The sequence below is a fragment of the Ranitomeya imitator genome, chromosome 1 (genome assembly GCF_032444005.1).
Source record: "Ranitomeya imitator isolate aRanImi1 chromosome 1, aRanImi1.pri, whole genome shotgun sequence".
Classification (NCBI taxonomy): Eukaryota; Metazoa; Chordata; class Amphibia; order Anura; family Dendrobatidae; genus Ranitomeya; species Ranitomeya imitator.
Genome location: NC_091282.1, coordinates 1,079,729,659 through 1,079,744,241, shown reverse-complemented (window position 1 = coordinate 1,079,744,241; position 14,583 = coordinate 1,079,729,659). Strand labels below are relative to the sequence as shown.

Below are 14,583 nucleotides of genomic sequence, written 5' to 3'. Positions count from 1 at the left end.
TAGATTATTATGCTGTTCCATTGACTCAGATCACTACATTGCCCTCGCAGTGTACTGAGCCAGAATCTGACCCTGATGAGACAATGGTGCCCCGTCACGAACGCTATAGCACCTTACACGGTGACACAGAGGAAGGTGCACATGAAATTGAAGAGGAGGTGATAGATGACCCAGTTGTTGACCCAGATTGGCAGCCATTGGGGGAAGAGGGTGCCACTGCCAGTAGCTCAGAAGCGGAGGAGGATGATCCGCAGCAGCCATCTACATCGCAACAGCTTTCATCTGGCAGGCCCGTATCTGTCCAAAAATGTTTGTCAAATTCAAAAACAGTTTTACGACACTGTGGCCATCCGGTCAAAGTAGCACAGCGTGCAATGCCTGAAAAGGTAATCCATAGTAGGAAGAGTGCAGTGTGGGCATTTTTTAACCAAGATCCGAATGATCAGTGCAAAGTTATCTGTAAGAAGTGCTCAAAGCCCTTTAGCAGAGGGAAGAATCTGCAAAGTTTAAATATAATGTGCATGCATAGACATTTAACCAGCATGCACTTGCAAGCCTGGACTAACTACCAAACGTTCAATACCGTTGGTGCACCTGCTCAGAATGAAGGTAGTTAGCAACGCTACATTGCTTCCCTCACAGTAAGCCCACCGGTTAGGACACCACCAGCAGCAAATGTGGAGGTATCGTCGCAAGGCCAAAGCAGTCAGGGAATCACAAGATTCTTGGTAGGAAACACTGTAGGTAGGCCAACATCAAGAATACCATCACCAACCCTCTCTCAATCTGCCATGTCCACTACCACCCCTGCTAGTTCCACCATATGCAGCTCTCCAGTCCAGCTCACCCTACAAGAGACTCTCGTTAAGAAAAGAAAGTACTCTTCCTGCCATCCGCGTACACAGGGTTTGAATGCCCACATTGCTAGACTAATCTCGTTAGAGATGATGCCCTACCGTTTGGTTGAAAGCGAAGCTTTCAAAGCCCTGATGGCCTACGCAGCACCATGCTATGACCTACCCGGTCAACACTTCTTTTCGAGAAAAGCCATCCCAGCCCTCCACCAGCATGTCAAAGACCGCATTGTCCATGCACTGAGACAATCAGTCAGTAGAAAGGTGCACCTCACAACAGATGCATGGACCAGTAGGCATGGCAAGGGACATTACGTCTCCATCACGACGCACTGGGTTAATGTGGTGAATGCAGGGTCCACAGGGGACAGCCATAGTGGGACAGTTCTGCCTAGCCCACAGTCTAGGAAACAGTTGGCTGGAGGCGTTCGCCACCCCTCCTTCTCCTCCTCCAGAAGTGAAAGCTCGTCCACAGAGAGCAGTCACACGACCACTCCATCCGCAGCTGCCACTGTTGCACACGAGGTGTCCCATTATGGAAAAGCTAGTGGTAAGCATCAGCAGGCTGTGCTACAAATGAATTGTTTGGGCGACAACAGACACACCGCGGAAGTACTGGCCGAGTACTTGCAGCAAGAAACTCAGTCATGGCTGGGCAGTGTACATCTTGAGGCAGGCAAGGTAGTCAGAAGGAATTTTATGGCTGCCATAGGCCTTTCAGAACTGAAACACATTCCTTGCCTGGCTCACACCTTGAACCTGGTGGTGCAGTGCTTCCTGAAAAATTATCCAGAGTTACCAGCCCTGCTCCTGAAGGTGCAAAGACTTTGCTCGCACATCCGCCGGTCGCCCGTACACTCCAGCCGTATGCAGAACCATCAGCGATCACTGAATCTTCCCAAGCACCGCATAATAATCGACGTTGCAACAAGGTGGAACTCTACACTGCACATGCTTCAGAGGCTGTGCGAACAGAGGTGTGCTGTAATGTATTTGTGGGAGGATACACATACATGGGCAGGCAGTTGGATGGCAGACATGGAGTTGTCTGGTGTGCAGTGGTCGAAGCTCCAAGACCTCTGTCAAGTCCTTCAGTGTTTTGAGGAATGCACACGGCTGGTAAGTGCAGATGATGCCATCATAAGCATGAGCATCCCACTAATGCGTCTGCTGATGCAAAGTTTGACGCACATTAAGAAGCTGGCGTCTGCAGCCAAGGAGGAGGGAAGCCTTGATGACAGTCAGCCATTGTCTGGGCAGGGAACTCTCCTTGACGAGGTGGCAGATGAAGAGGAGCAGGAGGACGATGATGGGGATGAATATTTATGGGAGGAGGATGCTTCTCAGGGAACAATAGAAACTTGTGGCGTTGCAAGGTCAGGTACAGGGTTTTTGCAGGCCACAAGTGAAGTTGATTTGCAAGAAAGTGCTCTTCAACCCAGCACAAGCAGTGAATTGACACCTGGAACATTGGCCCCCATGGCTGAGTATGCTTTGCGTATCCTAAAAAGGGACCCCCGCATTATCAAAATGATTACCAATGACGATTACTGGTTGGCCTGCCTGCTGGATCCACGATACAAAGGAAAATTACAAAATATCATGCCACATGAGAACCTGGAGCAAATATTAGCTATCAAACAACCAAGTCTTGTAGACCGTTTGGTTCAGGCATTCCCAGCACCCAGAGGCGGTGATGGTTCTCACACGAGCTGTAGGGGGCAACATGGCAGAATTGTTAGAGGTGCACAAATCCGAAGTGGCGTTGGACAGAGGGGTTTTATGACCAGGTTGTGGAGTGATTTCGCAATGACCGCAGTCACGACAGGTACTACTGCATCAATTCAAAGGGACAGGAGACAGCATTTGTCCAGTATGGTTACCAACTATTTTTCCTCCCTTATCGATGTTCTCTTTGATTACTTCGCATCTAAAATAGACACCTGGCCTGAATTGGCAGAATATGCATTACAGGAGCTCGCTTGCCCAGCTGCTAGTGTGCTATCAGAAAGATTCTTCAGTGCTGCTGGTTCAATACTGACCAAAAAAAGGAGATGTCTGGCTACCCAAATTGTTGATTATCTAACCTTCATTAAAATGAACCAATCATGGATTTCAAATTATTTTGCCCCACCTTCCCCTGCTGACATGTAGCTTGCCTGAAAAATGTCTTGCTTTTTGCCTCCTCTTACTGACTGCTCCAATTACTCCATTTGCAGCTGCTTAATGTCCACAATAGGCCATTTTTATACCTCCCTAAATGGGCTGACTCCCCCGACAGGGCCGTAGTCACCACTTGGTGCAGGCACCCGTGCGACTGCCGTTTTCCTGGACAAGTGGGTGTGCCAACTCTTGGGCGACGGCACTGGCACAGGGTCCCTCATAGTGCAATGAAGTGTCTCTGATTGTGGTGGTGCACAACCAATGTCAGACACACCGTCGTAATATGAGGGGCCCTGTGCCAGAACCGCTGCCCACGAGAGAGTGTTCCCCACAGCTCGAACAGTGCTCTACCACTTGGCAAACCTACCTCTCCCTGCTCCACCACTGTGTAGTCTGTGCTGTTAAATCCTTCAATGGGACTGCCAATACAAATTTGTTGAAATGATAGATGATAGTAAAAATATACACGGGCCCTGGCCTCCAGTTAGACCAGTTAATACTTTGCGCCAACTACCACTGTCTGCTACTCAGCAGAGGGGCCCACCCCTGTACCTAGCTATGCCACCAGTTTATTTATGAACAGTTTTTGGCTGACATTTAGCCCACTTTATTATTTTGGCCTACTAACTGTGTCAGCCACTTATTACAGTTGTCCTCCACTGAACAAAGCTATGCTGCCTGTGTACTCCTGTTACCAATTGTGAACTGCATTTAGCCTACTTTTTTATTTTAGGCCTACTAAGTCTGTCTGAGCCACCTATTACAGTTGTCCTCCACTGAACAAAGCAATGCCGCCTTTGTACTCCTGTTACCAATTTTGAACTGCATTTAGCCTACTTACTTACTTGGGCCTAGTAACTGTGTGAGCCTCTCATAACAGTTGTCCTCCTCCGCTGAAAAAAGCTATGCCGCCTGTGTACTCCTCTTACCAATTCTGAACTGCACTTACATGTGTTCAGGACATTGCAGGCAACCAGGCTAGTGGGCAGAGTTCTCAAATATTCCAGTTCATCAGGGCTAGCAGTAAGGGCTCCTCAGGAAAGACCACTGCTGGGTGCCTGGCAGAAAACTTATAAACTGCAGCCCTGTGACATCACTAACAGGGCTGGTTTCCCCAGACCCTCCTCTCTCCTCAGACTTACCAAATTTAACACAAATTTGTATAATGCTCGTATCTCTGCTCCAGAACATGTCAGAATCCCAGCACACCCCTCATTCATCTTCTTTTACCATTGGCTTTCTATTGGTTCTAAATTTGGGCTAGTTGGGACACAAAGTTCTGGAGAAATCCATATTTTTTACCTGTTGGAATTAGAGGCTTGCGCTTACAGTGGCTGATAGATCCACCGATGGAGATTCGCAAAATGGACTTATTATTTTCCTAGCCAAAATCGTTGGCCAAATATCTTACTATAACAGAACAAAGGACTTCCTGTCTTTAGAGAAATTCTATATCAGTTCTAGCTGATTCTAAATGGGAGGAGGAATCAGTAAGTTGCTCAGATCCTGCAATTTACAGCCAGAGCAATAAAACCTCTTCTACACACACACATTCCAGAAAGCAAAACACAGAGCAAAGGGGAGTCAACGCCCACCCTATATGTGCTGGCAAGAAAAACTAAAACTTATATTATAAAAACTTATATTATACATTATCCTCACAGATACATTTGTCCTCCTGCAATGTGGAAAAGAATTTCCATATACAAGATGAAAGAACATAGGAGTTGGCACCACTATGACAACCACCAGAATTTTAAGACGCTGTTGAGCCTTCTACATCATCAATAGATCCAATATGACCTGCTCCTGAATCTGTTCACAGAAGAAGCAGCTCTTCCTTTAGAATATTTTTTGGTCAGATATTGGCTTTGTTCTTTATTGTCAACTTCACTACCAGCCATCTACAATGAAATCAACACCTCAGCACCCCAATGTGCAGTGCCAATCATAAACATTAATATCCATGATTTAGCTCACAGTTGTCTAAGTGTTGGAAATGTTCCCTTTCCTTAATTCCCACATATAGATTTGCCCTCAGAAAGCCGTTACCACTGCCAGTGAACACCAGCTGACAGAGCTAGAAACACAGGTAAGTATAATATATACAGTATATGTATATTTATTTTTAGTTTAAAAAAAATAAATATGAAAAGGGTGAGAGAAGAGATTTGTGTTTCGTATATGGGTGTAAGATTAAACTAGTACAGCAAGAAAGCAAAAAAAAAAGGTAGACATTCACATTTAAATGTCTGTACTGTAGGGATTTGTATTTGTCACAAAAAATATACCCTTCTTAAAATTGAATGTGAAATAAATTTAAAAAGTTGATGTTTACCACTTACCAGTTTTTCCTTCAGTGTAAAAAATATAACTAAGACAATGATTCTGCCCTTGGTTATAGTATGAATTAAAAAAAACTGAAATGTAATTCACAGACAGCTTTAAAAAGTACTCAGCTTAAAATATATATAAGCCTGTCATGGCTGCCGCGACTAGGGTTGAGCGACCTTTACTTTTATAGGATCGGGTCGGGTTTCACGAAACCCGACTTTTTCAAAAGTCGGGGTCGGGGTCGGCTGAAACGCGAAACCCAATGCAGTGCATTGGGTTTCCATGGTTCCCAGGGTCTGAAGGAGCGGAAACTCTCCTTCAGGCCCTGCGATCCATATTTTAGTGTAAAATAAAGAATTAAAATAAAAAATATCGCAATACTTACCCTCTGACGCGCCCTGGTACTAACCGGCAGCCTTTCTTCCTTAGAATCAGCCTTCCAAGACCTTGCGGTGACGTCGCGGCTTCTGATTGGTCGCGCGGCGGTCACATGGGCGGCCGCGCGACCAATCACAAGCCGCGACGTCACCGCGACGTCACCGAAGGTCCTTCCTAAGAATCAGCGCTTCCAGGACCTTCGGTGACGTCGCGGTGACGTCGCGGCTTGTGATTGGTCGCGCGGCCGCCCATGTGACCGCCGCGCGACCAATCAGAAGCCGCGACGTCACCGCAAGGTCTTGGAAGGCTGATTCTAAGGAAGAAAGGCTGCCGGTTAGTACCAGGGCGCGTCAGAGGGTAAGTATTGCGATATTTTTTATTTTAATTCTTTATTTTACACTTAAATCTGAATTCCGATACCAATTCCCGATATCTTAAACATATCGGGAATCGGTATCGGAATTCCGATTCCAGATTCAAAAGATCGCCGACTTCATGGCCGACCCCACACTGGGGTCGGGTCGGGTTTCATGAAACCCGACCTTGCCAAAAGTCGGCGACTTTTGAAATATTTCGACCCATTTCGCTCAACCCTAGCCGCGACCAATCTGCGACGGGCAAAGTCCGGAAGAAAATAGCCGCTCCTTACTCCCCGCAGTCAGTGCCTGTCGCCCGCATACTCCACTCCGGTCACCGCTAACACAGGGTTAATGCCGGCAGTAATGGACCGCGTTATGCCGCAGGTAACACACTTCATTACCGCCGCTATTAACCCTGTGTGTCCCCAACTTTTTACTATTGACGCTGCCTATGCGGCATCAATAGTAAAAAATGTAATGTTAAAAATAATAATTAAAAAAAACCTGCTATACTCACCCTCTGTTGCAGCTCGCGCCGGCCGCCATCTTCCGTTGCAGCTTATGGTGGCAGAAGGACCTGCCATGATGTCACGGTCATGTGACCGCGACGTCATCACAGGCCCTGCGTGCCTGCGCTACAAAGACCTGCCATGACGTCACAGTCATGTGACCACGACATCATCACAGGTCCTGCGTTAATACCAACCCTGGGACCGGAACCTGCCGTGGACTACAAGGGCTCCCTCGGAAAGGTGAGTATATGTTTATTTTTTATTTTTTCACCTGTGACAAACCTGGCTGGGCAATATACTACGTGACTGGCCAATATACTACGTGGCTCTGTGCTGTATACTACTTCGCTGTGCAATATACTTCGTGGCTGGGCAATATACTACATCACTGGGAAATATACTACGTGGCTCTGTGCTGTATACTACGTCACTGGGCAATATACTACGTAACTGGACAATATACTACGTAGCTGGGCAATATACTACGTAACTGGGCAATATACTACGTGGCTGGGCAATTTACTACGTCACTGGGCAATATACTACGTGGCTGGCCAATATATTACATCACTGGGCAATATACTACATGGGCTGTGCAATATACTACGTAGCTTGGCAATATACTATGTAACTGGGCAATATACTACGTGGCTGCGCAATATACTACGTCATTAGGCAATATACTACGTAACTGGGCAATATACTATGTGGCTGGGCAATATACTACGTCACTGGGCAATATACTACATGGCTGTCCAACATATTACGTCACTGGGCAATATACTACGTGGGCTGTGCAATATACTATGTGGCTGGGCAATATACTACGTGGCTGGGCAATATACTACGTGGCTGGGCAATATACTACGTCGCTTGGCAATATACTACATGGCTGGGCAATATACTACGTGGGCTGTGCAATATACTACGTGGACATGCATATTCTAGAATACCCGATGCGTTAGAATCGGGCCACCATCTAGTATATATATATATCACTGTGTGATCAATTCACATAGAGTGAGCATCTGAGAACCATTGTTCTCTTATTCTATTAAATTAATTTATGCATTGGGGCTCGCTAACACGATCGTAGATCCTCTCATCCGAGAGAATCGGGTAGATTATGCTAATGACAGTCTGCTCAAACTATGATCAGAGTGTGTTCCCAGTGTTTTCCCAGTGTCACTATAGTGTGATCCAATTCTCTTGGATGAGATACCCATAGAACACAGTGAGGAGGAGATGAAGAAAAAAATGTCTCCTATGTTCTCCATTCTGTGTATTTGCAGAAATCTTGGATGTCATCCAAGTGCAGTCTGATGTTTTACATGCACCCATAGATTTAAAATCGTGAGTGGCATCTGATTTCTAAGTGAAATTTCAGCATGTTGTGATTCTTTTCACCAACAGATTCTATCGGCATCCACACTGCCCCATTGAATAACACTGGTCAAAGTGTTATCTGATAAAGCATCAGATAGCACTCGTCCAATTTATTCACTTGCATTAGCGAGCCCTTATTCACAGACTATTTGTATCAATCCCATGCTCTATCTTCATAGTGCTGCAATTATTTCAACTCAAAGTCTATTTGCATCAAAATTGATTTTCTCATTTCTAATTTTCTTACATTGCAATAGACTAGTCTACACCAATAAAATTACAGAGCCCTTGATGTTAGTACTTAGTGATTTGTCAAATATGAGGATTAATATTTAATATTCATTGGTTCACCTATGTAATGAATTCATAAGACGAAGAAGCAAATTAATCTTTCTGAAAACTGCAAATAGAATACCATAACATCATAATAAGTTTTAGTAATATACAACATCATCCTCAATGCAGGTTCATCTCTGCTACATATAAACAAGTTGTGAGTCAGGTATGATATAGCTGTAATGTATTGTCTGGTGTATATAGTGTTTTTTCTTTTTATCCTACTTACTCAAATGGATCACTGGGATCTGTTTTTTGTAGCTCTGGCGGAATTGGAATTCGTTTGTAGTACATTTCCCAGTCAAATGCTCCTCTCATGGCATCACCTGCTTGAGCTTCATATCCAAAGTGATTGTGGTCAATGACATCTATCATGGGGCACACAATTGTTTTGTGGTTCAGAGCAATTTGATCTGTAAAATGAAAAGCACAAAATACGGGGAGACATATTTAGTCCAATCGTCCATCATATTCAAGAAACTTGACTTAAGCACTTCCTTTAGGGATGAAAGGATGTTTTTTTTTGGTTTACTTTTTCCATTTTACCTACTGTGGCTCCCTCAAAGCATTTTACTTTTCAAAGAAGGCTCAAGCTGCTATCTTATTTGGGGCTCCATAGAGTTGGGCAGTGATTAGAGACAATTATACTTTCTTAAAGGGAATTGCATCCCAGGGAGATCTGCAGAAGCTGAGCTATCTGTATTTCTGTCATTCAGCCTCTGCAAGCTGTCCTCAATCTGTCACATGGAGAGATGAGTGCCACTGTCTAAACTCTGGAAACAACACTTAAAGCTGCGGAATTATCAGACCAAGATCATGTCTGAATGTTCATTTTCAAGAAACATGCTAAGCATGAGAATGCACCTGCATATGCCACATGCTGTTAGTTTAAATTGTTCCCTTCGTTTACCCATAGTAAATATCTAGTTTTATCTAGGATAGTTCACTGGTTTACATACATTCTTATGTAGTGATTTACAGCATTAGAATATTAAAAAGTAAACTCTATTCATTATCAACTAAAAGGGTTTTTTTCATAAAGCATTACACATATTAATTAGTGATGAGCGAGTATGCTCGTTACACGAGTTTCTTCCAGCATGCTCGGCTTGTTTCCGAGTATTTAGGCATGATCGGAGATTTAGTTTATGTCAGCGCAGCTGCATGATTTGCGGCTGCTAGACAGCTTGAATACATGTGAGGAATACCTGTTTGTTAGGCGATCCCCGCATGTATTCAAACTGTGTAGCAGCCACAAATCATGCAGCTGCATCGACAAAAAATAATTCTCCAAGCATGCGTAAATACTTAGAGACCACCTGAGCATGCGCGGAGAAACATACTCGCTCATCACTACTATGAATACATTATTCATAAAAAATGAATCATATATGTAATTGACATCGATTATCCAAATTGCATATTTTGCAATAAAACTCTTCAAAATGCCCAAAATGCTACCAGTAATTTCACAGAGTTGCTACTGGATAAGCATACTGCTGTAGTTTTTCTTTGAGGCTACAGTCAGACCACCGTATGTTCTGTCATGCAAGAGAATCGGGATGATTATTCTAATGACGCTCGTCTCAATCTCTCAAAGTTTGAGCTGAATGTCATCTTATCTATTCACAGGACAGGTGTGGAGAAGTTGCAGCTGAGTAGCTCAGCAGAAGAGGTGGAGGAGGAAGATGAGGAGGATAAGTTGCGGTTTCCCACACAGACACAAAATGATGCAACCATGACAAGCAATGCATTCTCAGTCCCAACTCTGCCTGCGGCCAGCACCAGTTGCGAGTGTGTAGTTTGCAGGGGTGGCAAGGGTTGCCTAGCCTGGGCAATTTTTGACCCAACAAATGTTTTCTGTTATATTTGCAAAGAAAAACTCAGTAGAGGCAATAATTTGACAACTACATGCATGAATCGGCACATGCACGATCAACATGTCTTACTGTGGGAATCACACTGCGCAAAAATGCGGACTAGTGGGCCTAGCCAACCACCGGCCATCCCATCAACCCCATTTGCTATGTCTCCCTCTTCCATCACCATTCCAAGTGTTCACACACAGATTTCCAGCAGCAGAAACTACAATTTTTTACCCACCACAGCTGGGGTGAGTGAGAGCCATTCAGCTGTTACGGAAGTAGACATGACTGCTGCTTTTGTCACCTAGCACTACACATTTTTTTCAATCCATCATAACATCTCTGCCTGCACCTTGCTCACAGTCCAGCAGTTTGTCCTCTTTTGCATACTCCGCCATCTCAACACAGCAGCCAGCTCTCAGTTCCATAGTTGTGGTCATATAAAAGAATGTCTCCTCCTACACATGGCAAAGTTAAGAGCTTGAACTCGACCATTTCCAATCTGTTTGCCATGGAAATTGTGCCTTTCTGCCTTGTGGATACAGATGGCTTTTAAAAGTTGATGGCCATCGCAGTCACCCAGTACCAGTTACCCAGTCTCAAAGAAAGCTGTGCCTGCGCTACACCAGCATGTTGCCAACAACATCACCTGTTACATGAAAAAATCTATGTCTGCCAGGGTGCATTTCACCACTGACACCTGGATGAGCAAACATGTGCACGTCGTTACATCTTGCTGACTGGGCACTGGGTGACTCTGGTGGCTGTGGTGGCAGGAGGCCAAGGAGCTGCTACACAAGTCTTTGAATCCCCAAGGCTTGCAAGACAAACTTTGGTATCTAACACTTACTCTACTGCTTCTGCCTCCTCCACCTCCTCTAGGGCCTCCACCTGTGCCCTTAAACTCTCACTTAATCAAACACGTATTCGAACAGTGCATATAGAATCTCCCCCACCTCTAGACTGCCATTGCTCACCGCCATCAGGCAGTGTTTAAATTAATGTGCCTTGGAGATTGCAGTCACACAGCTCAAGAGTTGTGTACAGGTATCCGGGCTGAGTTAGAGCAATGGCTGTCTCCACTAAAATTGGAACCAGAGAAGGCTGTGTGCTATAATGGCACAAACCTGGTGGCAGCCCTATGCAGTGGCAACCTCACACACATGCCTTGAGTGGCTCACTTCCTCAATCTGTTGGTAAAGAATTTTCTCCATCACTATCCCTGCCCTGATACGCAGCTGCAGAAAGCATGGTCACTGTGTGCTCACGTCTGCCAACTGCACCACCAGGTCACCAACTTGCATTGCTACAGAGGTCTTTCGGCCTGCCTGTTAACCATTTTATTTGCGATATGCCGACATTGTGGAATTCCACTGTGCACATGTTGCAGCAACTGTGGCAGCAGCAACGAGCCCTGGTGCAGTATGTCCTTTTGTATAGCTTGGGTCAACACAGTCTGGACATGGTGCAAATCATGCTAGCATAGTGGGCTCAGGTGAAGGACCTTGGCGCCCTTCTGTACAGTTTTGAATTGAGTACCAAGATGGTTAGCGCTGTTGATGCTGTCATCAACATAACTATTCTGGTAATTTACATGCTGGAGCAGACTTTGAATGTTCTGTGTGTCAGGACTCTGAACATTTTTGATTACCTTTTGTGTATTACTGACCTTTTCCAAGATGGCATCTTTGGTCTCATGCGCACTCTGTCTTCCTGCTATATAACTCCACCCCAGCCTTCAGTCTGTGCTAGAGTATTTTGCCTTGCATCCAGCTTCTGACCCTGGTGGCTTCCTGGCTTTGTACTTGCTCCTGTGAACCTGTGTGGGTATCGTGCTACTCTGCTCTGAGTTCCTGCTGCATACACCTGCATAATCATCCTTCATCTGGCTACTTGTGTTAACATGCATCTGCATTTGTTGGACATGTAAGCTGGTGCCGCTCTGCAAAAACACCCAGACTATTACCGAGGCCTCCCTGGTTAAGCTAAGATATTATTTGACCTGCCTTATAAGCATATCTATCTGTGTTTGGACTAAACTAGGACTTATTCGTGTCAAGTATTCTCAAGAATAACTGTGCTTCATAGACATTCTGCTTGATTGCATTTTCCTCTGAAGTTCCCTATAGACTGCTAAGCTGTGTTTAATATTTACACCAAGTGTTGTGGACTTGAGTTTCTCTCTGCACTTGTTTGAATCACCCCTTATAAAACTGTGTCCTGTAGTTGTCTTGTTCCGCGCAAAGAGTCTCCTGAGTTATCCCCTATAATTATTACACTGTGTGAGGAGGTGATGATCCTAGAGGAAGAGTTGGAAGCAGAGGAGGATGTGCAGGAGAGAACAGTATCTCAAATTTCAAAACTGTTAGTGAATATGCAGGAGCCGAGGAACAAATTGAGAGAACAAGGTGATGGACACCCAACAGTTAGGAGATGAAGAGGATTATGATAAGCTCCATGCTTTCCATGGTTTGTGGGCAGGGATGGAGGAAGCAACCTTGAGTGTTACACCAACGCCAGCACAGCATGGACTTGGAGCTCATGGAAGCACCTGAAACATTAGCACCTTCATGCTGCACTATCTTCAACACAATGACCGTATTCTTAGGGTTAGATATAGTGTTACTACTTGCTTGCCAACCTGTTAGATCCTCGGTACAAGAGTAAATTTAGCCAGTTGCTTCCCTCCTGGAAAGGGATGTGTGCATGCTGGAGTACCGAAATACACTTGGAGACAATCATAAGGGTGGTTTTACCCAAGATAGCAGTGAGGCACACAGTGTGCACTCTATTGTAGACTTCCATCCCTGGGAATGTCAAGGCGTCATTGCCAAAACATTAGCAGCAGCAGTGTAAGTGGCATAAGGGTACCGTCACACAGTGGCATTTTGATCGCTACGACGGCACGATCCGTGACGCTCCAGCATCATAACAATATCGCTCCAGCGTCGTACACTGCTGCCACACTTTGCAATGTACTACGCTGGAGCGATAATTTCATGACGTATGTGCGATGTAGAAGCCATTGGTTACTATGCGCACATCGTATACAATATCGTGCACACCTTTGTTACACCATGCGATCATGCCGCCACAGCGGGACATTGGACGACGAAAGAAAGTTTCAAACGATCTGCTACGACGTACGATTCTCAGCGGGGTCCCTGATCCCAGGAGCGTGTCAGACACTGCGAGATCGTAACTATATCGCTGGAACGTCACGAATCGTGCCGTCGTAGCGATCAAAATGCCACTGTGTGACGGTACCCTAAGCAATTTCTGTAAGTCATTTAACACATTTTTTAGACCAGCCATGCATCAGTAGAACAGAATACAAGTCTGTCATGCTGTGAACAACTGGAGAGGATGTTGTAGGAATATCTCAAGTTCAACATCAATATCATCGGGGGTTGTACACTTTTTCAATTTTGGTCTTCCGACATGGAAGAGTAGCATGAGCTCGCCCGTTACGCCTTGGAGATTTTTTCATGCCTGGCAGCCAGCATTTTCTCAGAATGTGTCTTCAGTGCTTCTAGTGGTGTCCTGATGAATAAGCACATTCGGCTGTCCCTAAAATTCTAGACTGCCTAACTTGCATTAAAATGAACATTGATGTCCGATGACTTTTGTACCCCAGTGCAGTGTCATGTATAGATCTTGCATTATTGCAGTCTGTGCCATCTTTGTGGTGCCTTTGTGCATGCTGTTGCCACTGCTGCTGATGTTCCAAACAATTTTTTGAAATCTATCTGGTGGGTTGCCTGTAGTGGAAAGTGTGTCAGAGGCCTATTATACTGGTTCTACTCTGTGGAAATTGATGACACTTTAGTGGTGTGACAATAATTTTTTGAAATGTGGAGTCTCCAAGTTGGTTCTCCATCTGGTAGGTCTGTATCAGACATGCTGAAAAAGACCTTGTTTGGTAAGTATACGTTTCACCATGGCAGAATCTGCAAAGTTATCAAAAAATTATCCAATTAGTTTGTAACATGCATGCTGAGAGAGACTGTGATGGAACCTCACAATTAGTGTTGAGCATTCCTATACTGCAAATATCAGGTATCGGGCGATATTCGCGGTATCGGATTTCCGATACTGAGTTCCGATACTTTTGCAATATCGAATACCGAAATCGGAAGTTCCCATAATGCTATGAGCCAGTTTAACTTAATTCAGCCAATGAGGAATCCTAAGAAGTGTGGGCACATCCTGTTATGCATGTTAGGCATGTAACTACTAGCAATAAATTACAAGATGAAAATGAACATTTCGTTTATTTTGTGCATCCAGTTCAAAGGTTTAAACGTTTTCGGTCCAATCACAAGACCTTCATCAGAAACACCTTTGATGTACTGGAAGCCACACAACAAGGTATATGGGCCCAAAAAGGAGCCAG

The 14,583-nt window shown here is 44.8% G+C and overlaps 1 protein-coding gene across 1 annotated transcript in view; it reads right to left on the bottom strand.

Moving 5' to 3' along the window:
- GALNTL6 (polypeptide N-acetylgalactosaminyltransferase like 6) overlaps positions 1–14,583 on the bottom strand; it is a 3,161,254-nt gene that overhangs the window by 906,769 nt on the left and 2,239,902 nt on the right. Inside the window, exon 6 of the mRNA XM_069744235.1 lies at positions 8,552–8,735. Within this exon, the coding sequence (XP_069600336.1) occupies positions 8,552–8,735 (184 nt within the window). The remainder of the gene's footprint in view (positions 1–8,551; positions 8,736–14,583) is intronic.